The sequence below is a fragment of the Phyllostomus discolor genome, chromosome 1 (genome assembly GCF_004126475.2).
Source record: "Phyllostomus discolor isolate MPI-MPIP mPhyDis1 chromosome 1, mPhyDis1.pri.v3, whole genome shotgun sequence".
NCBI lineage: Eukaryota > Metazoa > Chordata > Mammalia > Chiroptera > Phyllostomidae > Phyllostomus > Phyllostomus discolor.
The window spans coordinates 29,680,322-29,706,375 of NC_040903.2; the positions used below are offsets into that span (position 1 = coordinate 29,680,322).

A 26,054-nucleotide genomic window follows, 5' to 3' on the forward strand; every position below is an offset into this window, starting at 1 on the left:
AATTTGGCATAAATCTCCCTCCATTACAGCCTTCACCTATTCCACTCCCCATGCTACTCCTTCTCCACCAAGCCATCCACATGTGAATGTGTGTGCCTTGTTTTATGTTGACAGATCATTAACTCTTCTCATCAGCGGAAGAACAAGTCAAGCAAGATTGAAGCCTCTGCTATGAAGCTCTTAGGTAATAAAGTTAATAGCGCTGTTTGTTCATGACTACCTAGAACAAAGATATAGTGAGCGGGTAATATTTCCTTCACTGAAGTCCCAGAGCAAAAAGGCTCCCCATCCCTGTGGTGAGGGTTTTAGCAGGAATTGTACCCATTTCACGTTGTATAACGACCTGCTATAAGGCCTTCCATTTACTGACTAGTGGTTAAATTACTTAACCTCATTTTTTGTCTCTATAAACTAGGGATTAGTAGACTATGTTGTCAGATATAATGGGTTAATACATATAAAGTGCCTACATAAGCATGGTAAAGCAAGAATATCATAAATGCGAGCTACTGTTATTTTGTAGGAACAAGTCGTTTCAGTTGAGCATTGCCTTTCCTTCAAGCATTTATTGCAGTTACCTACATGACTAAGTAAAAGGAGGGTGGAGGGGCACCAGTTCGAAGTCGAAGGGCCGTGGGAGAAGCTGATAATAGCACAGAAGGGCACAGTCTGTTCTAAAGCCCCGGAATAAATTTTAGCATGGTAATCACAGCAGAATCCCAGTGGCCAGCAACTTTCCATACAAAGCTTCTAACATACAGAGCAAGCGCTCAGAATCCAGAAGCAGGAGACATTTCGATACCCGCGAGCCAGAAGGGGGCCTCAGCACAGACTATGCTCCATACATTTCCGAGAGTTGGCTCCGCGGCCCCCAAGCTCAGAGAGATGCCTTCACTCTGCGAGGTGTGTCTGTGCTTCGCTACTGTGCGGCTTCAACAGTGGTTAGGAGTGGCAGTGGGCGATTCCGCCATTCACACACATGAGACCAGGTATGCAGCCTCCGCTTCCCACTGAGAATTACAACCCAACCTAGGAGGTAGGGGCGTGGCTCGTACGGAAGCCCCACCCAGCCATCTCCATTGGCTGAGGCTGCCCGGGGGCGGGGTCAGCTCACAAAAGCCTGGGACACCGCAGCTGCTGCTCCAGGGGAGCAAGGGTCCATGGGGAGGAGAAGTCCGGGAGGGTAAAGAGCAATCGCCTACGCCTGGGAAACCCTGTCTAGCGGACATGGGGGGAGAGGTGCGGCTGCCGCCTGGAGAGCCCTGCCGAGAAGGTGAGTGTATTCCCCAGCCAGGGGTCCTGGCATCTGGGTGGCTACGAGAACACATGGGCGGTCCGGGTAATTCTCGACTCTTAATTCATTCATCATGCATTAACCATTCATTCAGCCAGTCACCCAGCCAACGAGGCAGCAACTATTTATTGGTGCCTACAATCAATATGCCAGACTCTTTGGGAAAGCCTGAATCAGTCGAACAAGACATACGTGGCTCCCACTCTGGTCCGGGAGGCAGTTGCAGGTAAATTACACTATGCTTAGTCTTGTGACGGAGAAACTCAGGATGCTGTGGAAAGACTCCCAAGTCTCATCTGAGAAAGATGCTTCCACTGACTCAGACTCACTTCCAAAGTCCGCTGTCGACACCACCCTGTGGGCAGAGGGCGTGCCCGGGAACCTGGTGGGAGTTCCGAACGGCACCCTGAGCTGGCTCTGGGAGGGCCAAACACCGTGGAAGGCCAGGCACCCTGGACTGAGGGGGAGCACGATGGGCCCACCTGGGCCGCCCACTCCTCTCTCACTTCGAGAGGAAAACGTCCCTGCCTCACCAGCCTCTAGTCTGACTCTTGGTGTAGTCACTTCGCGGCAGCGCCCGACGTAAGAGGAGACCGGAACTGGGTGCAGTTGTTTGTAGGTTTCTCACTGCTTACTGGGCTGCAGTTTCAGTCCCCACCCGACCCCAGGCACTTGCAACACTGGCAGCCTTTCTACTCACTAGGCGCGTGTGAGTCCGGATAAAAGAAGGCATGGGTGGGGGTGGGGGGTGGAATCGGGGTGGTATGTGTGACAGGAAAGGTGTGGATCAACTGAAATTGTGATGGTTTCCACAGTTTCAAGGAGAAAGACAATATTTAACTTATCTGATGAGGATGTAAGGAGGGTAAGGACAGTGAGGGACGTGACAAGAACTATATACCTTTCCGAACTAGCTGGCGACTTTCCCGTCTTCTCTCCTCGTGGTCCCTCCAGCTTATTCCTTGGTACTGAGAGGGGTTTTCGTTGTTGATTTTAGGCAGTGAACTATTCAAAAGTCGAAACGGCCGCTAGAGAGAAGAGGGACACTAAGAGAGAAAATGTCTGGAACAATTCACACCTATTCAAAAGCAGAGATTTTGGAAGTGGTTGCTTAGGTAGCTGGATCTAGATTTCCTAGATAGTGATGTTGTGTGACCTTTGCCTAAATAATTCCTACACTAGTTAAGTCAGACTGTTACTAACCCATCCACCCTTGTTTACCCAAGGATCTGTAAGGAGGGTGTGTGGATTACACCAGCTTGTTTGAAGGTTCTAGCAAAACAGGATGTTTTTCCTGCTTTGCTAGCTAATACATTTAGTTCCAACAAGAAATATTCAAGCTCAGTACTTAATTCCTGTGATTAATTATGGCAATTAATTGTGTGGGAGATAGGTGGAAGAACCTAGAATCCACATTGTCAGAAGTGGTGGGAAGAGACTAGGTTTTGGCATCAGTCTTCTCAGCTATAATTTAGCCTCCTTGAGTCTTTCTTCCTCTATAAACTGGGAATAATTCTTACACTGTACAGTTGTGACAAATAGAAGTGGGCAGGATTACATATGAAGCCTGACATGGAGTAAAGGCTCAATTTTAATGAGTCCCATGTACCAGGCATTGGTCCAGGGCCTCGTACAGAGGAATTTGCAAGATAGCCTGGTCCTAGAGTTTAGGTCCAGGTCCCAGCTCCCAAGCAGTTTACTGTCTAGATGATAGATAATATGCAAGAAACAAATGAATAAAAAAAGGACAACAATGGTGAGTTTCATGGATAATGTATTGAGAGAATTAGGATGTTCAGACTGGGTGTGCAGAGAAGACTCCTATGTGAACTGAGACCCAAATGAAAAGGAGTCCATCATAGGATCTGATAGAGCATTCCAGTTGTGTTTCCATACAGAAAAAGTTAACCCCCTAGTGTGGTTTTTACTTTTAAAATTATAAATGCTTCAAAAGGCCTTCTAATCCAAAATTATCTCAAAAAATAAATTTAAACACATATGGAGGGTTTTTTTTCATTTAGGATTTTTATATTATATCTTCAATTCTACAGATCTTAATTTAACTCCAGTAGAGCTTTATTAACATAAAACTATGACATGATGAAAATAGAATGTGAGAAATACCCCCATCACCTGTAATGAACCCACTGATTATGGTGCCAGGAGACACCATGGACAGAAAGACCTGGTTTGACAGTAGAGAGAGTTGGAGGAGGAGAGGGATCCAATGGTCTTCAAACTTTTCTTTGAGTGAGCCGCTTTCCCAGGGTGCAGCCAACTAAGCAGAGTAAAAAATGACATAGGTTATATTTAGAGCTGATTCAGCCTGTCTTCATGATTTTGAGAGAAGGAAAGTAGGGAACTGTGCCCCTCTTTGAGAATTGGCTGTATCTCTCTTACACTGATTAGGACAAGTCCCATTTTCATGTATATAATCTTAAATTTTTGAAACAGGTTAACATAAAAATATGTCAGTTTACCCTCACACATAGTAAGTTCTGTGAATTTATTACGTAGCCATTACATCCCTTTCACAGATACAGAAACCAAAGCCCAGATTGAATAAGGTTTCAAAATGAGAGATCAAACTAAGCACAAAATTATTTGGGCCTTTGTGTTTCCTGTAGGTGCCCATCCCCTTTCTCTGGCCTCTTGGTGCGGTGGTATACGTTTTAATGATTCGGAGATTTTACTCTTTAAAAACATCGTAAACATTACTACTCAAAATTCCAAATGATCACAACTTTTATTTTCAGGATGAGCTGCATTTTCTGTATAAAATCTAACAGTTTATATGTTGAACTAAAAAAAGACTTCCTCCAAGTAAACTTTTACTAGAAGTTTAAAAGCACAGGTTGTTTTTCTAGCCTTTCATATTTTTCCTAAGTGCTGAAATTCAAAAGTGCCTAAAGGTAGTAAAGGAGTGAAGTGCTTAAAGGTTAAAGGTAGTAAAAATTCTCCACGGAATGTTGTTCAGAAAACAACATGCTATTCATTGCGTAGTTTAATATTTAATATGGACTGTATCAGGGTTTAAAATCTCGGTATAGAAGCATGCTTATTAAAGTATTATTTTTAGGTTCCTTTCCTGCATCTTCATTCTTTAATCATTTTATTAATTTTAAGGGGATTTTATCTTAACAATTTAGTAAGCTCAGTAACATTCAGATTGTAAAGTGGAAACAGCAGTTTAGTAGGAAGTCTGATGGTTAACAGTCTTCTTACGCTTCTTGGCTTCCAGACATAGTGATGTTGGGAAGATCTTGTTTAGAGATACAGGTCTTGAACTTTTAAAAAAATCCACAGCGTCTTTTCAATTTTATTTTGGTTCATCGAAATAATGGGCTTCTTCCCCAGCCCTATCAGAGTCAATATGAAAATATGTCTATTATGACTTGATTTCCGAATTTGCTCAAAATTATTTCTCATTTTTACTCTGCTCAACATTTGCTCAAAGTTATTTCTCATCCCTGTTCTGCACCCTTTATTCCTGTTCACTTGTTTGTTCTCTCACTAAATTCATCAGCTGCATGAGAATAGGGACCAGTTGACCTGCCCTGTTGATCCCTATCTCGCGGGTTCCTGGAACAGGGCATGGCACCCAGGAAGTGCTCAGTGAGAATTTGCTAAGTGTTGAATAAATGAATACCTACCATACTGCCTTGCATGGTAGGTGGTCAACAACTATTTTGTTGAATGAATTAATGAAATAGCCATACAAATATGTGATACTGTTATATATAAAGCCATATTTAAACTGTAAGACATTTGTTTGGCAGTATTAAATAGGGCCATATGATAGAACTTGACCAAGAAGTTCCTTTAGATTGGGAAGGCAGGGGTGGCATTTTAAGAGAGTGCTTAGTGACAAGGAGGACCTAGCTATGCCAGTCACTACTTCACTACTTAGGCTAAGTAAAGGTTACTCAAAGCTTTAAGGTAAGAAGGAACCTAGCCTATAAAAGGAACTAAAAAAAAGCATAGCAGGGAATGAAGTTGCACAGATAGCTGACAGGCCCTTGTTAACTGTGGTGAGAACTTTGGCTTTTTTTCTGAATGAGAAGGGAACCCATTCTAGAAATTGGGAAGGTGAAATGACAAGATTGGACCTACTTACTTAAAGGCTCATTTCACCTGATCTTGTCCCTTCCTATGTTTCAACCTAATCTCTCACCCCAGCCAGCCAGCCTGGCTGGCTGCCATTCCTCCAACCCCTTAAGCACATTCCCACCTCAAGATATTTGCTTTTACACTTGGTAGAGAGGTTTTCCATGTAACGTGTTTAAAAAAAGAAAAGTATTTCTTTATGCTGCTTTTACTGCTTTCCACGGCACTCAACATGTTATGTAGTATTAGTTCACTTGTCTATCTTATTTCCCCTCATTAGAATGACTATAAGAGAGTATGAATGTTCTTTCATTCACTGTTGTACCCCCAGCTTCTAGCAAATGCCCGACAGATAATACTCAGTAAATGAGTGAAAAGACAACTAGTGTTGTTTCAGAGAATGGGAGAGTTAAACAGAGTAATACAATATAATGTCAGAGGTGTGCAAAATTTAAATCATGTAAATTTTTAGAAAAAGTCCAGGATTGGGAGTTTAGATTTTATTACAATTGCAATAAAAAATCATGACGAGGGGAGGAGGTGGAATTAAGCAGGGAAGCGACATAATCTGATTCACACTGGTTGATATCTGCAGAATAAATTTAGGGACACAAAGAGATTTCGCTCATTCTTTCCTTTGCTAATATGAATGGGCAGGTATATCAGTCAGCTATTGCTACATAACACAAAACCAAAAACTCAGTGGCTAAAACAATAATCATACAGGGTGGGGCAAAAGTAGGCTTAACAGTTGTGTGTATGGAAAATAATACAATAATTAATAAATAATAATACAATAACAAACTGTTTCACATCTTCACAACTATAAACCTACTTTTGCCCCACCCTATATATTTCTACTTATGTGTCTGTAGTTAAGCTGATGTTTGACTAATATAAATGAGGTTCACCCAGGTATCTCTGCATCTGGCTACATGTCTAGCTGAATTTAGCTTCTTTTTGTGGTGTTGCTGGAGAGAATAGAAGTCTTCCATGGTATCACAGGAAATGCATTTCAGGGATATGCACATAGGAGGATTTGAGGATAGTGGCAAGATTTACTAGAGTGAAAACAAAGAACTGCCCCCAGGTACACCATGCCCCGTGTCTCATCCATGACCAGGTGGCTCAGCTCCACCTTGTTGTGGAAGAAGTCCAGCCTCTGGGGCGGCAGGCCCACTCTCATCTCCCCCAAGCCCGGGAGGAGGGCGAGGACCCAGAGCCACTCCACCATTAGCCTGGCACCCGAGGCCCCAGTAGTCCAGCACAGTGTCCATTCCCATGTGGCCCACAATGGGTGCTCCGCTTTGGCCCACGTGGCTGCTGAAGAGATAGAGGGAACGTAGGTGCTACTGAAAGGGGCCTTTTTAAAATTATATTTCTTTGGGCTTAGACAAGAGTAGGCTTTCTTGGATTTTTTGGAGTTTTTTGCTGTGATCCTCTCTCATCTTTTTCCCAGGCTAGATTCTTCCCCTCTGTGGTTGCCATTTTCACTCCTACTGTGCATGCCTCATAGTTTTGCTGTGTCATCTGGCATCTCCCACTGCACACACCTCAGCAGAGAAATTTCCCTTTTGCTGTTTATCCTCCCTTCACCTCCCCAACCCCAGTCAATCTGGGGAAACTGGCTGGGTGTTCCCTGGGTAAGTTTGGATGCCTGTCTTTCCTGCCTACTCAGGGATTATGCCCCTTTGGAGTGTCTGTGAAGCTTCTCCCTCCTAATTAATCAGGCTTAATATCTTATTCCACTTGCTCCCTTCCTTTGTTAATAACTGACTAACTATTGTCACAGTGGGGTGAGGTCAGATCTGCTCCATGTATTTTTATTCTAGGACTCAGGCTGAAGGGGCAGCAGTTCCTCAGGGTAGTTCTATTCCTGATAAATGCAGAGGTTCAAGAGAATAAACCCAAAAAGATGAGGAAACCTGGACCCTCTCCACATATTACCTCTGCTCGTGTCCCATTAGCCACCAACTCAATTCCATCTTGACATCAGGAGAATACTCAGCCCACATCGTGAGGACAAAGGAGTGAATATTTGCTGAATTTAAGCTTACCCATAGAACCAATAGTGAAACAATGATTTCCTCAAACTAAAAATACCTTGCAATGAATAAAAATGTAGTTTTATGCAATCACTGACTCCTTAGAAACTGGATATTCTACTTCATATAATAAACTGAATAATTTAAATTGATCTCTAAGCAAATTGTACTGTAATAAATTATTCAAAGCACTTTATCTTTGTATAAGCATTAATAATAATTTTTATCTGGTTTTGTTTGTACCTTATTGTTTCACTTTACAGAAATAGAAAAAATACTAGCTGGGGAATTGGGTTTCTTGGCCTTGGTTTGGGCAGTTATACAACTTTGGAAAGTCACTTAAGATCCTGGCATCAGTTTCTTTAAAATGTTTTCCAGCCACAAGTACCTGTGAGTTTAGAGCTGGTCCATCAGCAATATTTATGAGCTACCAGGATCATCAATAAATTACCCTGGGAGCAAAGACAGCTTATAGTCAAACCACCAAATTATAGAAGGCATCTTCAGAATCAAGTCCAACTCCCTCATTTTAGAGCAAATGAAACTGAAGCCAAGAGTGATTACTCAACCTGCCCATCATTATAGATAGTATTAGAACTTAAGGGGAATGTCATATACTCCTATAGAAAATGTAACAGTGTTTTTAAATTGTGTGTAAGTCAACTTTCACAGCACTACATAGAAGATATGTATTAAGTTGAACCATATGAAACTGCTATTTCTGTAACATCAAAAATTGTCAGATATCAATCACATATGGTTTGACATATTTGAGGAATTATCAGTACTGTTTATAAAAGCAAAAACTGTGTAAATTATCCAAATGTTCACCAACAATAAAACAAAAATTAATTATAAGATAGTCATACTGTGGGATTCTATAGAATAGTATGGAAAAAACAAAACCTGCAGCCATATGCATCTATATCAATAAATCTCAAAAACAAGCCACCAAAGAATACATACTTTATAATCATATTTTTATATGTGCAAAACCTGGCAAAACTAAACACTTTATTACTTGAAGATATAATCATGTAGGGGATTTTTTAAACAAAGGAATGTTTAGCAGAAAATCAGGATGATCATTGCCTCTGAGGGGTATTGTTCTGGGTGGTTGATTCCTTGGTATCTGTTGAATTGTTTTTCTTTATAACTGACACACACTTCCTAAATATCCATTACTTGATATTTAGAAAAATAAATAACAAAATCATCAAAGAAGTAATGTATGCTCCCTCCTGCAGGAGTATAAATCAGTAGTCACTTCAGAGGATGATGGACAGTATCTATTAACATGAAAAATAGTGGATGTCATAGATTTTCTCTTTCTATGTTGATTACAGTTTGGATTCAGTTCCCTGTATAATTCCTTTGCTCACACAGATCTTAAAAAAAGCCACTTCTGATTTGGAGAGCTCTCTAATTCCTCTGAAACACTGCGAAGTCCCTGCCCACACATCCCTGCTACCCTGTGCTCCACACCCACCAACTCACCATTCACTCCCTCCTTCAGTCCCATCTGCTGTAGGCTGGCTCTCTCCTTAACAAACACCCAAAACACAAAATAATTTTAGTTCTAAATCAGTAACTACACAAGATTTTTAATATTTCTCCTGCCATAAAACATGCAGCATTGATGTCTGCCACTTACAATGAGAACTCGCAGAATGCCACAAAGACTATTTGCTCTCCCTTATCACCCTCTGCTCCCACACCTCCTAAAATGTCGGAAACATTTTGCTATGTCAACAGCTTAAAAAGAATATTGTTCCACTGGAATGAGATCCACCCACACTGTTTTCAGAGATGAAGTTTTGGAATGGTTAACTGCATAGCAGATGACAGCAATGCAGCCGTGGAATTCACTGGGAAGTCAGGTCACAGGTTTTCTCAAGAGTTAAACCAATCGAAATTCTAACTATTAAAAATTACTTTCCATTCGTGGGGTTTAAATGAAATGAACAGTGCCCAGAACAAGATTGCTAAGGGCTAGCTTGTTTGAAAATTTACTGCAACTCTTACTAAAATAACCTGACTAAAAATCTGTCGAAGATATAAAATATCCTTGAAATTATGTAATTCCTCTCAGAATATTTAGAAGTTTTGTCTCAGAATTTATCCTATATATTTGAGTCAAAGTTGATTGATTTTCAACTTGCAGAGATAAATGAAATAGTAATCATGAAAAGCTGAAATTCAATCATTTTACCTTTTTCTAGATGTGAACTTTATGGTTGTTTCTTCACTTTATATGTGGTAAAATTCAGATGACTTCATAATGTTTTGCCGGGAATGTATCCATCCCATTAAAGTTTTGTCATCATTTGATCAAACTGATTTTGTTGTTTTGTTTTGTTTTAGTTATGCCTTCTTAAGATTTTTGAGATGTAAAATTGATTTTATTATTGAATTCTAAAACTATACTTGATTAATTTTTTACCCCCTTTTATTTAGGGTAATTTATAATGGGAAAATATGGCTTTAGAAGGAAAACAAGTTGAAAAGACAGTCAGAAAATCTAGTCATGATGTTACCTGTTGACAGCTTTTTAAGTGGAGAACAGATTTAAAAAGTTCATAATATAGTGTAAAATATTTCAACTTTGCATTTTAGTGTTTAGCCTCAAAATTCCAAGGTACTTATTTAATCATGGGCCTGGTTCAATAGTTTACATACTTATTTGAATCTTATTCTTTAAAAAAAGCCTGCTGGCAGTTAATTCATTTTTCTCTTAGATTCTATTTTACTTAGGAGAAGGTGGATTACATAGACTTGAAAAATCATTCTCTTCAGGCAAAGTGGTACAGAAAATGAATCTTTTTAAAAAGATTTTATTCATTTATTTTTAGAGAATGGAAGGGAGAGAGAAAGAGATGGAGAGAAACATCAGTGTGTGGTTACTTCTTGCATGCCCCCAAATGGGGGACCTGGCCTGCAACCCAGGCATGTGCCCTGACTGGGAATTGAACCAGTGACCTTCTGGTTCACAGGCCAGCACTCAAATCCACTGAGCCACACCAGCCAGGGGCAGGAAATGAAATCTTTTAAATACATTTTATGAAGTGTATAATTCATACACCACCAAATGCGTTAAGATACATTTCCTATAACATGGTGATTTCTAAACCAATGGGGTTGCTGTGCCCTCTCCCTACATTCAGATGTCACAGATACTGCTTTCCAGGGGACAGGCTGATAATATGGAGTGCCATGGATGTGGGGGCGGAGACTATGATGAATATCTAGTGTAAGCAAGTCTAAACAGCTACCTTCGCTGGAGCAGGATACCGTCTTTCTAGAACCAAGTATCACCAAGATTTTCCAATTTATAAGAGAAACCCAGACTCTCCTGCATAATCTCTCATATTTAGATGATAACAACTAAACAAATATTTAAATAATTTTAAGATCCTGTGTGAGCCAAACTGAACACGTCCACAGGTCTACAGACTACCTGCTGGGCGCTTCCCTTCATGCAGTGGAAAAATGGTGTTTCCGGACCGTCCACTCACATTTCTTTTTCTTGCAGAATGGGAGTAAACACAAATGCATCTCCTCTTTGTTTGTTGACATTTCCTTCTCTCTTTTCTTCCAGGCTACGTGCTGTCCTTGGTCTGTCCAAACTCCTCCCAGGCTTGGTGTGAGATCACAAATGTGTCACAGCTGCTGGCTGCTCCTGTCCTCTACAGGGACCTGAATTCCAACTTGAGCATTTCTGCAAATGTAGAAAACAAATACAGTCTTTATGTGGGCCTGGTACTGGCAGTAAGTTCCAGTATTTTTATTGGCTCCAGCTTCATACTAAAAAAGAAGGGCCTTTTGCAACTGGCCAACAAGGGTGTTACTAGAGCTGGTAAGAAATGAATGCAACTAACAAATTCAAGTTTCTAACTGGAGAAATAATCCTCCTGTAAGATCATAATGCTACATTAATAATATTTTACTGTCTTCATTTATCGTAGCTTCTATCTCCAATCTTGGCCGTTCTTTTCTCAGCAGTTTCCAGGTTTGAGGCAGTTGGGTCTCCCTTACAGAGAGTCTAAAATTCTTGCTTCAAGAGGTTCTTCTTTTCATAGCTTTATTCTGCAGTTTCAGGAGTCAAAATCAGATCATGCTACTCTGCTTGAAACACATCAGTGTCTTTTCTTTGCACTCAGAATAAATACAGTCTAACATCCTCCCCAGCCTCTGACCTCCTGCGTGAATCGGCCCTTGCTACCTCCCCAGCTTCATCTCTGCTATGCTCCCAGTCACCTACTTTCCTCTGGCACCTGGAATATACAGAGTTCTTTCCCACCTCAAGGTCCTTTCCCTTGGCCTGGAACTCTTTTTCTCCTCCCCTTCATTGGGCCGATTCACCCTTGAGATCTCAGCTTAAATATCATCACCCCAGAAAGGCCTTCCTGGGCCACTCTCTCTGGGCAGGTCTCCTGCACCAGCGTGTTCTGTCGTTCTCTGTCATAGCACTAATGGTGTGCTTCATTGCGCCCAGAATAATTTGCTATTGTACATTTATTTACTTGTTGTCAACAGGTTTACTTGTTTATTGATAGCAAACTCATAAGAACAGGAGTTTTCCCTGGCATAGTGTTTGCCGTCCAGTAAATATTTGTTAAATCAAATGGATAGCAATAGAATTAGGTTGTTATGGATACTGACATTTCACATGCTGACTAGCTGTGCTTGACTACCCTTCATTAACCATGATATTCATATTCATTCTTATCAAGAATAATATTATAACAGGCCTAAATATTATTCCAAGGTTCATGTGGAAAAATAAATGACTACAAATTGTGCAAACAGGTTTTAAGAGTACTATTGAGTGGAGATTTGCACTATCAGAAAATAAAACATGCTATAATGCTATCTAATTAAAGCAGCTTGGTACTGGCATTAAAAGAATAGATAAAAATACAGGAACAAAATTTAAAGGACATATGGACAAAAACTCGGAGGGGGGGCGGTAATGGGAGGGAAGTGGAGAGGGCTGGGTGGGGTGGGCTGGATTGGGAGTAAAAGGGAGAAAACTGTACTTGAACAATGATTAAAAAAGGAATAGATAAAAATAATAAAAGATAATTTAAAATGTATAAGGGGGCCCCAGTACATACAATAATATAATGTATGATTTTTTAAATGGCACTTTAATTTACTGGAGAAAGGATTTCTTATTCAATCAAAAGTATTAAGAAAATTGTCAAAAATTAGAGGGGGAGAATACAAAAGTGCTACTTTATACCATTCATCCAAATAAATTCTACATGATTTACAGTTAAAGTGAAATATTTAAAAAAGAGAAAAGAAAACTAAAAGAAGGGCTTTCTAAGCATAAAGATAAAGGAAGAAACTATTTTATGTAAAGGAAGAGATTATCTGGATTGACCAAAAAATAAAAAATATCTATATGGAAACACCTTTAACTAAACACCTAAACTAAAAAGGAAATGACATGGTTAAAAAATTTCAAAATATAATAGAAAGTGTTGGAAGATCTTTGGAAATGGCCAAGTACATAAGTTAAAAGACTACATATACTCACTTGGCCTTAACACTCGCATTTTCCAACCATATTCCAGTACCTAGAAATCAATCCTCCAAACCTTCTTCCTTCACTTTATAACTTAATTTAAATTTTTATCATTTTCCTAGGTCAAGGTGGACATTCTTACCTCAAGGAATGGCTCTGGTGGGCAGGATTACTTTCAAGTAAGTCCTAACACTAAGAACAGTGTTCACTTTTAAAATGATAAATTGCATGGAATTGTTCAAAATTGATTAATTTAGCTTCCTAGTAAGGATGGCATTTAAGTCCCGAAACATTTTTGCAGGTGTAACATAGTCTTACATATAAAATGTCATATGTATTTAGAATTAAGTTTTACACTCCTTCTCCCACCCCCATGTTCTCAATACTGTCTTAGAATGCAAAGGAGTTAACATTTGAAATATTATATTTTATCACGAACTTCTTCTCTTATTATATTCTTCATAACAAGGGAAGAAAATGCTTTCCCCTCACATTTTCCCAGCTCTGAATTAGAATCTGGGACTTTTCTAGCTGCGTGTTTTCTAAGGAACGGGTACATTATCCAAGGAATGGGTACAATTTCTTGGCCAGGACCAAAGCATGGATAAATTAAAGTTCCCTCTGGCTGCTTAGCACTGAGCAAATAAAACAGTGATTTCCAGCCAGTGTGCCATGACATACTGTTGTGCTGCAAGAATTTTCAAAACCTGCAATACCTGACTATTTAGCCAGAGGCACTGACTATCAAATAAGACACTGACTTTTTCCTTGGACTGTCAAATAAGAAATGACAACAACCAACACAACAATATCCATCCACTGCGAATGAATCAAAATGATACCTTTTTTGTCAGATTGGCAAAAATACCTATTTTTGGTGTGCTGCCGAACTTTAGCCATTGGTGTATGTGTGCCACAAGATGGTAAAGGCTGAAAGTCGCTGACATAAAGAGACGATGAAGGTGGTCAGCACTCCCCTTCCTCCTAGACTTGCTCTGAGGATTAAGGGGGGGCTCTGTGGGAGGTGGGAGCTTCCTCAGTGCTAAGGTGACCTCCGGGCAGCAGGCACTGATCTCCCTCAGGCCCCTTCACAGATTTCTATCTCCTCCACACCTCCTCTCAACTTTCTTAAAAAAACTGAAGCTTCCACAGAAAGGACCTCATAAATTGTCATTCACCCCACTTGCTAGTCATCTCCCCAACAGCCAGAAGCCTTAACACCTCCATTTATTTTCCCACACCATTGCAGTATCTGTGAGGCCCAGTTACAAGAAAGAACTGGAATTCTTTTCGCAAAGGATGGAATCGCAAAAGACAACGAATAAAAATAATTTTAATTTGTACAGCCGTTTCTGGTTCTAAGGTGTTTGCACATCTGTTTTCTTATTTCATTTGAATAAAAGTTGACAAAGACTGTAGTGGGAAGATTCTAGATAGAGATTTAGATGATTCTTTTCTCTTTTCTCTTGCATCTTCCCATCCTCTGCCCACACACGAGAATGAAAATATAAGGAGAATATCATATGGCTACATTTAGAATTTTATTTTCATCATGTACAAAGTTTATGCCAGTACTGAAGGAAAAAGCATGCCTTTAACATTAGAGATTTTTATCTAGTGACAAACATCCAGTGCTTTAATTATGAAATCAATATTTTCCTGGAAAGCCACCTATAAAGATAAAAGCCATCTATAAAGTGCTCAAGAATGCTTAATACTGTAAAAAAAAATAAATACAGCCATTGCTCTTCTTATAGAGCAGTCTCCTAACTGTTTTTGTCTTATGATGTTTTCCTAAAGCTAAGGACTCCTGCAGTTTTGGCTGGAGGTGTGGGGCTGGGGCATAGCAGACAGAGGGAAAAAGAAAAAGCTTGCTGGTGTCTTTTATCTGTTCCAGAATTTTCTCTACACTAAGTTTGTTTGGCATAGTTTGCCAGCGTGAAATACTACATTCTGTGGGCAAGTGTTTGTAACCCGTGAGAATAATTTGGCCTCAATTCAAGGGCCCAGCTCTTGGAGGAATTTTCTCTCCCTCCAGAAGCCATTTACATCACAGTATCTCATGGAAGTTTCAAGTTCCTCAGATAAGATGGGAATTGCTGGAGCACATTGTTATGACTTTAAAACAGCTGCTTGGCTCTCCTTGAGCTACTAAGGTAGTGTTACCTGCTTGTAGGTCATCTGCAACTGATGCCTGACCATGTGGGCCCTTGGTGGGTGACTCGGGCTGTCCCCTGCCTGGGGCAGTAGATCTCTACAAAGCATTCCAATTTTACAAGGGTTTTGTTGTTGTCCGCTGTTAGTTTGCATAACAGTTAAGTATTCTTGAGCAAACAGAATCCTTCTCTGCTTACTCCAAAGCTACCTCTACTAGATTTCATCAGAGTGACCGTATATGTTTCTGGTACTGAAGTAACTAAAAACTTTATGCGAAAGTTGAGCTTGTATGACCAGGTAATTACAGTTTATCTGCATCCCTAATGCCAATCTCCCCTTTCCTCCATAAAAAAAAGTTAATTATTCCTTCTCATTCAAATCTATCAGTGTCATTGGGCTAAAAGTCTACTGCTTTGTGTCTGTCATGTTTTCCTGGACTGACAAATAAATCCATATTTTATAGTAACACTGCTGCTTGCTTTCCAGTGGGAGCAGGAGAGGCTGCGAACTTTGCAGCTTATGCTTTTGCACCTGCCACCTTGGTCACCCCCCTGGGCGCGCTGAGTGTTCTCATAAGGTACGTGAGCAAGAAAGACCTTGGGTTCTACCAGGATTTTAAAACCGTGATACATTTAACTCCACAAGAAATGTAGTGCTAAGCATATCTCAAAGCCAAATTTAAAAATTGCAAAATAATTTGAGAAGGCTACACAATAAATCAGTGTAGAAATAGGAAATAGATTGCCTGTTGTTAGAAAACCTCTGTGAGATTGAGTCTGGTTTCTGCCAACACAAAGTATTTATGTGTTATATGTGTGATGATTCAACAGCAGATTTTTTGCCTTCTCACCTAATCAGATTGCCATAGCCCTTTTAATTCTCTTTGTTGTCATAGTGGTTAATGACCATGGCTGTTACTGGACTTTTATTTATTTTTAGGTATATCTTATTGATTATGCTATTACAATTGTCCCAATTTTTCACCTTTGCTCCCCGCCACATGGTACCCCCTTCCCTCCAGCAATCCCTGCCCCTCAGTGCATGTGCATGGGTTTTGCATATAAGTTCTTTGGCTTCTCCATTTCCTATACCATTCTTAACCTCCTCCTGTCTATTTTGTCCTTACAAATTATGCTTGTTAATCTCTGCACCTTTTCCCCTGCTCTCCTCCTTCCCCCTTTCAGCTGATAACCCTCCACATGAACTCCATACCTATGATTCTGTTTCTGTTGTGGTTGTTTGCTTAGCTTGTTTTTGTTTGTTTGTTTGTTTGTTTTTAGATTCAGTTGTTGATAGCTGTGAGTTTGTCATTTTAATGTTCATAGTTTTGATCTTCTTTTGATCTTCTTTTTCTTAAATTAGTCCCTTTAACATTTTATGTAATACTGGTTTGGTGATGATGACCCCCTTGTCTTTACCTTGTCTGAGAAGCACTGTATCTGCCCTGCCATTCTAAATAATGGCTTTGCTAAAGTAATCGGGGTTGTAGGTCCTTGCTTTTCATCATTTTGAATACTTCTTGCCAGTCCCTTCCTGCCTGCAAAGTTTCTTTTGAGAAATCAGTTGATAGTCTTATGGGTACTCCTTTGTAGATAACACTCTACTTTTCTCTCACTGCTTTTAAGATTCTCTCTATCTTTAACCTTTCATATTTTAATTATGATGTGTCTTGGTGTAGTCCTTTTTGCATCCATCTTGTTTGGGACTTGTATGTGTATTTCCTTCACCAAATTAGGAAAATTTTCTTCCATTATTTTTTCAAATAAGTTTTCAATTTATTGCTCTTCCTCTTCTTGTTCTAGCATCCCTATGATTTGGATCTTGGAACGTTTGGAGATGTCCCAGAGTCTTCTTATACTATCCTTGTTTTTTGAATTCTTGTTTCTTCATTCTGTTCTGGGTGAATGTTTATTTCTTCCTTGTGTTCCAAATCATTGATCTGAATCCCAGCTTCCTTTCCTTCACTGTTGATTCCCTGTGGATTGTTCTTTATTTCACTTATTGTAATTTCTTCCCTTATGTTGTTGCCATACTCAGTGAGCTCTTTGAGCATCCTAATAACCACTGTTTTGAACTCTGCATCTGATAGGTTGACTATCTCATTTTGTTTAGTTCTTTTTCTGGGATTTTGTTGTCTTCTTTCATTTGGGCCATATTTCTTTGTCTCCTCAGTTTGACAGCCTCGCTGTGATTGTTTCTGTGTGTTAGGTAGAGCTGCTTTGACTCCCTGTCTTAGTGCACCTGTTAAGTTGTATGGGGTGGAGCCTTAGGTATTGGCCAAGGTGGGGCAACCCACTCCACAGGCTTTGTGGCTCTGTGTGGGTGAGGCCCTGGAGAGGGGACAATGTAGCTGCCTGGCTTCTGGAGGCTTGCCTAGAACTCACTTCATTTCCAGTCATTTGACCCACTTCCTGTATGCAACTGGCACCCTTCCAACTATTGCCCTGGTGGTGAATGGCAGAGTGGCTGGGTTTACATACATTCTAAGTCCATGTGGGCCCTTTTAAATGGACTCTCCTGAGAAACCAGCAGTTTCTTCCACTGACCCAACCCCCACTGGTTTTTACAGACAGAAGTTCTGGAGCTTTATCTTTCCGACACTGGAATCCTAGGATTTGCAGTCGAGCCTGGGGCGGGTATCATTCACTCCCAAGGTATCCCTTCCTATTCCTATCTGCCACACATGGATGTGGGACCACCCATCCCACTGTGCCCACTGCTTCTCCACACCATGCCATGTCTCCTCACTTCTCCACTCCAACTCCACGTCTCTGCCCTCCTACCTATCTGGATGAATGTGGCTTCTTTAAATCCCTCATTGTCAGACTTCCATACAATTCAATTTTCTAGCAGTTCTGGGTGTTAACTTGTTTTGAGGTTAGTTGTAATTCTTCTTGTGGTTGTGCGAGGAGGTGAAGCATGTCTACCTATGCCTCCACCTTGACTGGAAGTCTGTTATAGCACTTTTAAAAAGCATAGTGTTTGGTTGAATTTCAACTCTGGCTAAAAGTCTTCCATTGTCTCCTGGTTACTTCTGTTTGGAGATCTCTTCACTTAAGTACTGGCAAAAGTAATAATTTTCCCATTCATAGAAAAGGGGTCTAATATTTATGCATTGGTCTTTATTATGATCCCAAATGAGTGTGTTCAACATGCCCATGAACACTTATTTTGTAGCTAAGCAACTTGTTTGTTTTCTTTTTCTTGTCCTTTTATCCCCATGCATTATCAACTTTTAGTAGAAAGATTATGACAGTGCCTACCCACTTCTTTTCATCTTCTTTGTAGGACTGTTTTCAGAATTCAGTGAGTTGATACACATACAGTACTAGAACATTGTTAACACAATGAATGACAGCCATTAGTAGTAGCAGTGTTTTCCTTGAGGCTGCAGACCTCATAAGTGGCCACATGAGGGCAACTCTTAGAAAGCACCTGATAGTTGACCAGTCTTTGGTGCAAATAGGTAATACCAGGGTGTTGGGGGTGCGTAGGAGCCACAGCACACATAATGGTGAAGCATCAGGATGGCATAATCTGGTGCCCATGGTGCTGCCAATGTGGAACTACCTGAGATCATGGCAACCAAAGTAGAATGGGTAGGTGAAAGTATCAGGGCAGTGGCAGTTGGTAAGGAAATATTTCAATATTTTAACAACCCATATGATTATACTTGTGTGAACTAGCTAAATATCAGCCCTGAGCTGAGTAATTCTTTAAGCATATAGCTTTTTTGAAGTTATCATGTGCGTATGAATTCTAAATATATCATGCCAATAAGATGGGAAAGATGGGAAAATTGAAGATGAGATGAGTGGGTTCTCTTTAGAAGGTCATGGGGTGTTTACAGGGACATAGAATGTCTATTTTAACTCTTTAAATATAAAAGCGATTATGCAGATTTGATTGAGCGTCATTTCTGAGTTTTAAAACTAATCAGGGTTCTTAGTGTCACATGGCATATACAGCTCAGGTGCTTGGAAGACGGAGCTGCATGGGCCACTGTGTGCCTTCTGAGATGCTATGGAATCAAAAGGTAATTAACTGAACAAGAGTGATTTATCTTTCTTCTCTCAACAGTGCAATATTGTCCTCCTATTTTTTAAATGAGCACTTGAACATTCATGGGAAAATAGGCTGCATATTAAGTATGTTGGGGTCAACTGTGATGGTTATTCATGCCCCACAAGAAGAGGAAGTTGCTTCTTTGCATGAAATGGAAATGAAATTGAGAGACCCAGGTCAGTGATTCAATCAAAATAAATACTCCAATTCTGCTCCACTTTCTCTCTTCATCAAATGAATTGTAATAATATTGCAGTTGGCTTCCTACAAGCCGAGTCATGAGTTGTGACTGAGGTTTCCCCGAGTATTACAAGTCTTCTGAAATGGTGGCACAGCTTACTTTTGTGTCCATGTGTGCCCTCTACATAATGAGAGGAAGAGGTGGGGAGAGAAGAGGCAAAAGACTTATGCTCCAACCCAAATTTGGCCACTCTCTCCCTCTGAACATAAAAAATCAATCAGACAATATCTGCCATACTACATAGTGTTCTCTGTGAGATTCAAATGATATTTTGGGAGAAGTCCTCTTTAAAATATCAAGAGCTGTGCAGTAAAGTATTGTTGCTTTTTAAAAATGTAATCTCACTTCTCTATCTAAAACACCTGTTCTTCTAAACTCATGATTAATAAGATATCACAAAGACATGATCCTCTGAGCATTTTCTGAAGTCCAATTCTTTTTTTAATTTTTAATTTATTTCCAGAGAAAGGGGAAGGGAGGGAGAAAGAGAGGGAGAGAAACATCAATGTGTGGTTGCCCCTTGTATGCACCATACTGGGGACCTGGCCTGCAACCCAGGCATGCGCACTGACTGGGAATCAGACCAGCAACCCTTTGGTTCTCGGGCTGGCACTCAGTCCACTGAGCCACACCAGCCAGGGCTGAAGTCTAATTCTGCTCTCTTCCTAACAGGGTTCATTTCTTTTGCTGTGATCATTACTGTGGTTGCCTTGGTGCTGATTTTGTTCGTGGCCCCCAAGAAAGGACAGACCAACATCCTGGTCTACATTTCAATCTGTTCATTGATTGGAGCATTTTCAGTTTCTTCTGTCAAGGGCCTGGGAATTGCCATTAAGGAACTGCTGGAATGGAAGCCAGTTTACAAGCATCCCCTGGTCTTTGTTTTGCTGGCTGTCCTTGTGCTTTCAGTGACAACACAGATTAACTATCTCAACAAGGCACTGGACACTTTCAATACATCTCTCGTGACTCCCATTTACTATGTGTTCTTTACGTCCATGGTAGTAACTTGCTCCGCCATCTTATTCCAAGAATGGTACGGCATGAAGGCTGGGGATATCATCGGGACCCTGAGTGGGTTTTTCACCATTATCAATGGCATCTTCCTTCTGCACGCTTTTAAAAACACCCACATTACCTGGAGTGACCTGACGTCCACTACTCAGAAAGAAGTGCTCACTCTGAGTGGCAATGAAGACAAATACGTCTTACTAGAGAATATAGACTGTTCAAACTCAGGATATGAGGATGACATTACATTGTTTAGCAGGACTAACGAATGATCAAAGTCTCTACAGACCCTGAACTTGACCCAATAAGGGGTCTTGGAGAGGAGAAGGAGTACCTGACTCTTGGACAATTAGGAAAGGTGACATTTTTAAAGTTCTAACTAATAATTTAGATTTGAGGCCAAATAGAAATGCCTGCATTTTTGCCCATCACATTTGGGAATCGATATTTTGATCATCCTCCGGAAGACTTCTGCCGTTTCTCATTTCTACAAACTTGAAATATTCCCTGAGCACAAAAGAAGTCCGAGTTAGATGAGTCTCAGAATAATCTCTTCCTTCTGGTCACAGTGTACGTGGTCCTGCCAGGTGGCTCTTCATTTCTCTGACTGCTATTCTTAGTCTCACGGTAAGTCATCGATAAACTTAACTGTGTGCTGACAAGCCAAGTGTCAATCATTCTCTGATGAGTTATAGTTTCAAATTGTGAAAACTGAGGTGTGAGATTGCTGATGCACTTTTCCCCCTTCCACAAACGAGACAGCTACAGGGGAGGGTGTTACAGAGGAAAAGAGGCCTGCTCTGCACATCTGCTCCTTGCATGTCCTGCTGCAGTGACACACGTCCATGAAGAGCCGATGAAGTGTGATTGTCATTGATGGACATATCACAGACATTTGTCACCAACTTAAAAAGGGAAGAATTGAGGAGGGAAATATTTTATACCTTAGGTAAAGGAAATAATTTATTTTTATTTTTACAAAGACAAACACCAATGATTGTGTTCGTGAGTTCTTCTAACTCAAACCTGAGGAATGCAAGATAAAATTGAGTTTCTGGAGAAGTCCAAGCGAATTCAGTTTTGGAATCCCCTGCGTTCATTTTGTGCCTTTATTTTAACTACCATCCCAAAGGTTATTTTCCTTATCGATATAGAGATTTTTGTAAAGTAATTGCTACATTATTTTAGGATCATATTGTACACTTAAATTCTTCTCACATGTTTAACTCCCATAGGGTGGGTTTTTCACAAACAGTTTGGAAACAACTAAAAAGATCTTTGTAAAAAACTGAATTTATCATAATCATTCTCTTGAAACTTTGCACTTTCAAGCTTGTTAAGGAAATTGTAATTAGTTACAAACCTTTTTGAAAATATATGTCCTACTACAATAAGTGGTAAATTGTCTTTATCTGTGGAATTTTACCCTGGCCACATTTTCTATACATTTTATTGATAAGTGTTTTGAAAGAATAAGCAGGGGAGTTAACTTCCTAGAAAACAAAGTATTAAGATCTCAGGGATTACTATAGGGAAAAAATTTTCGGTATTAAAACTTATATAAAATGTTCCTGTCTCCAAATGTGTGGCAAGAATAACACTTTTGGTGGTCTGTAATGTTTATGGACAGATTTCTCACCACTCGTTGATTTAATGGAAAAGGAGATATTAGCTATCTTCTAGACTAAACGTATTTCTCTCAGAACAAAACAACAATCCTAACCAAAAAAAATTGTGACATTCAAAAAACAAAACCCTTCTGGTTAACTGGATTTCTCTGTTCTAACATCAAATGTTATTAGTTTTGTTTGTTTGTAACCTAGCTCAAGTCTGTGCTGGGTAATAATAGTAAATAAATGCTGTTATTCGGCGTTCTACCAGACCGGCTCTCACGTTCCCCAGTTCTATGGAACTAGGATGGGTTTCACAGTGAAGATCTGAGACGCCTGCCAAGTCCAGATGCGCCGTTCTAGTCTCCTGCATAGTTTAGCACTGAGTACAATGCGACGCATTCTGAATTTTTGAACATTGATAACCCGTGGAAGGTACATGAGTCAATACCTCAGGTCAAATGTGTGTTTACTCTGTTGACTGCTGTTTCACTTTAATTGTATGTCAGATAAATAAGCTATGAATACACATTTGTAGAAAAAGGTAGTATTTAAAAAATGTGGAAAATCTTTTAAAGTTTTTTACTTTTTTCTGTTGAAAACTTTATTGGTGTCTCCAGGATACCTTCTTGTGAGGACATTAATGGCATCCAACCTGAGGCTGTGAATTTTTGTGTTGAATATTTCTTAAAGGTCACCTGTCACAAAGCTTTGCCCTTGGTGTATTGTGTTCAGGTTGAAGGTTTCTTGGAACACAAGAACCACGTGTGCCCTGGCTTGGAAAATAGACTGGTGTTGACACATACACCCAGGAGAAAAACTGAGAAAAGTTTAATGAGTTGAAATATGTTGAGAAACAATGAAATATTTGAAATACTCTAAAAATCCCCAGAGGGCATACACATTGAAAACCCAAAATGCGAGCACAAATATTGTCTAAGGAGGAATAAAATGCTGGATCATATTTCAGACCAACCATGTTAGTCTTAACTGGTAGTTTCACATATGCATATATTTTAATATATATACTTTCTTTATCTCACATAGATGATATCTGAGGGTTAATTATGTGAATACCTGTATATGTGTCATTAAGGAGTACAAAACTGTCCTCACACAGCCAAATTGAAAGATTGAAACCTTTTTCTAATTCTGTAAACATGATAGTTTCACTTTATTTTTTTGACTTGTAAATTTATTCTTAGGTCAATGGTTAATGATTTTGTTTTTAGTTCAGATTGCAGAATGTTCATAAAACCCTTCAGATTTAGCATTGTGAAAATAATGCCTTTATATTAAGAGCACTAAATCAAATACATGGAAAGCACCCCGTATCATGCCCAACACATGAAGCATTTAATAAAGTTTATTCTCTTTAAATCAACATCTTAATTTTAGTCTTATTACTAGATACTAAGGACCATTAGTTGCCCATTTTTATACTACATTCTTCATTTTTTTCAATTTGTGTACAGTAGCTCATTTTAAGTAATACAGATGAGAATGAATCCCATCATTATACTGTCCCAACCAAACCAATACAAAGTGATTCCAACAGAAGTATTTTATTCTTCTCAATAAAACTGGACTAAGTGCAATCTTCCCATTCCCACAAAATTTTGTGGAAAAGTAATTTATATAAATATATGTGAAATGTTCTCATATATTTTGGATAAACTCTATGGTCATGAAGTTTTCTATTTTTCAAATGTTTATAAATACTGTTCATTTTTTAAAGTTTATAAATTTTAAATTAATGTTTCTGTATACTTTTTATTTTCAATAAAATAATATGTTTTAATCATGCTTGTTGCAGTTCGGTTTTTGGTTTGTTGAAGTTAAGTTTATGGAATGGCAAAAAGATCCCCACTTAGTTTTGAGATATAGAAAAAGGGTTTCAAGATTTTTAAAAAATCTGCACTTAGGTTAATTTTGCTTTATCAATTCCCTTGAAATTAAAATCTGTTTTTTAGAAGACTATAGGGAACCGTTTCACGTGGTGTGGGAAATGTAGCCCGGCCCCTGATTGGGAAAACCAATGGGGAGTGAGGTCGGCACACAGGACACACACCCACGGATAGGTTCTCCCATGGGGAATCAGGCCTAGGCTGCATTGTACCCTGGGCTGCTTTGAGACTTGCTTTTGCTAAAACTCCCTTTCCCTGAATTGAGGCAGCAAATGTTCACTGCATATCTTTACTGCATAAAGTAAATCACTGCATAAAGTAACTTCCTAAAATCTATGCTAAACCTCCCAAGGATGGAGTGTAACCAGTTCAACCACTCTTCCCTTTGCATTTGCAAATATCCTTCTTCTTTGATGTGATTAGCCACATCCTCTCCCTTGTTATCTGTAAAAGGCAACCACCCAAAGTGAACCTGTATATAGTAAATGTAATGTGCCCAGAAAAGCAATAAAAGCTTGCCCAAGTGGGGGTCGGGGCCCTCTCTCTCACTCAGAGGGGCCATGCTGCTCCTTTTTCTCCACAGGATTTCTGCAGTGCATGTGAATTTGTTCATCGCATCCACAATACATGGACCCTGTGGGCCGGGGTCCTCATCAGAAGATGGCTCTCCATAAAACCATCTCCTGTATAACTGACTTGACACCAGAAGAAAAGATAAGAGAAACTATCTTATTTTTCAGTAATTTCATTGAATAAGAGAGGAGCTCAAAGCAGTCAGTGTAATGAAAATTCCCCTCAGTCAAGAGATTTAAGAGGAAAAGAAAGTATTATAAAAATATTTGATAGTATTGCATTACATCAATACTATCTACAAATTTACATTTGCAAACCCTATGCAAATTGCCTTCTGGCCCTGATGTAACTAAAGCTTCACTTCATATATAGACCACATCACCACGACTTTATCCATCTTCCCAGATTTGATTTGGACTCAGGTATGAGAACAGCTCCTTCAGGTGCTTCCATGGAAATGAATTATCCTAAATGGTGTGTTTCATACCCATGTCCCATGCCCTCTCCTTCCCGCCATTTTATACATGAAGAAACAAAGATAATATACAGTTCCCTAAATCACACAGTTACCCAGGGCCAGAATGAGGACAAATCCAAGCCTCCCAACACCCCCAACTAAATCCATGGAAGGTGGGTCTGTCTAAGGAGGGCATGGAAAGAGCACGCCTATCCCAGCAGGGTCAGAACAAAGATTCTCACCGGCAAGCTGTGTGTGCGGGTACCAAACCTTTGGCACCCTGCACTGCAGTGTACAGGAAGCCTCTAAGAGGCGCGCTGAGGTTACAAAGAGTCTTCAATTTTATAATGAGCCACATATTTTCCACAGCTGAAAGCTTCAATTGATTGCAAAACAAAACAAACAAAACAACAAAAAAGGCCTTTTGAGAGAGCTGACTACCTAAGCCACCCTTTTCCCACTTCAGTTACAAATCACGAAGTCCCTTCTTCTTGAGGGACAACTGAATCTCTATAAACACCGTTAGTGTAGGAGAAAACCTCTGAGTTAGAAGGCATTTTAGTTTTCATATGTAGAATTTCCTTGTGGCCAGGGCTGAGGTGGGGAGGATCTGCAGGCCAAGCCCTGCCAGCTGCGGGAGCTTATCTAGCCCTGGGAAGACAAGGCCTCAAACCAGTTTTTACTCATGAGACCACGTGGGCCTCCCTCCCACCCAGTCCTGTGTGGCCCCAGCAACTACTTGACAGGGGGTGGAAGCAGATGGAAGCAGATGGACAAGGTTGGTAGTGGAGAGAGAAAAGCCATCCTGAGTACCATGTTCCCACAATCCCCCCGCCCCTGCACTTTCTGCCTCCTATGAGCCAGACAGCAACTCCTGACTGCCGGTGAACTGCACACAACTCAGCCCGGCCCCAAAGCTTGTAGACTGCTTTGTGAATGCCCTCCACCGGCACTCACCGACCAGAGAAACTGAACACGGGGCTCTGGTTGTTTTGTTTCCAGAGCAGCAACCTCTAGATCTCCCCTAGAATAAATCCTGGGTAATGATATGTGG

The 26,054-nt window shown here is 40.0% G+C and overlaps 1 protein-coding gene across 3 annotated transcripts; it reads left to right on the top strand.

The window, feature by feature from the left end:
• The first annotated feature begins 29 nt into the window (after positions 1–29).
• Positions 30–23,594, top strand: NIPAL1 (NIPA like domain containing 1). 3 transcript variants are annotated; one of them, XM_036020215.1, is made up of 6 exons: positions 30–184; positions 11,045–11,302; positions 13,102–13,158; positions 15,623–15,713; positions 19,217–19,377; positions 20,115–23,594. In XM_036020215.1, the coding sequence occupies exons 1-6, from the start codon at positions 172–174 to the stop codon at positions 20,723–20,725; spliced, it is 1,191 nt and encodes a 396-aa protein (XP_035876108.1). In that variant the 5' UTR covers positions 30–171; the 3' UTR covers positions 20,726–23,594. The 3 variants fall into 3 exon arrangements, with proteins under 3 accessions (XP_035876108.1, XP_028362639.1, XP_035876104.1); XM_028506838.2 differs by lacking the exon at positions 30–184 and adding an exon at positions 1,100–1,273; XM_036020211.1 differs by lacking the exon at positions 30–184 and adding an exon at positions 4,683–4,963.
• Positions 23,595–26,054: the final 2,460 nt, after the last annotated feature.

Bases quoted from the DNA above. Each gene is read 5' to 3' on its own strand.
- NIPAL1 (XM_028506838.2), top strand. From the start codon at position 1,228: ATGGGGGGAGAGGTGCGGCTGCCGCCTGGAGAGCCCTGCCGAGAAG. The intron at 11,303-13,101 runs GTAAGAAATGAA...TCATTTTCCTAG, and splicing joins CAAGGGTGTTACTAGAGCTG to GTCAAGGTGGACATTCTTAC. The intron at 13,159-15,622 runs GTAAGTCCTAAC...CTTGCTTTCCAG, and splicing joins GTGGGCAGGATTACTTTCAA to TGGGAGCAGGAGAGGCTGCG.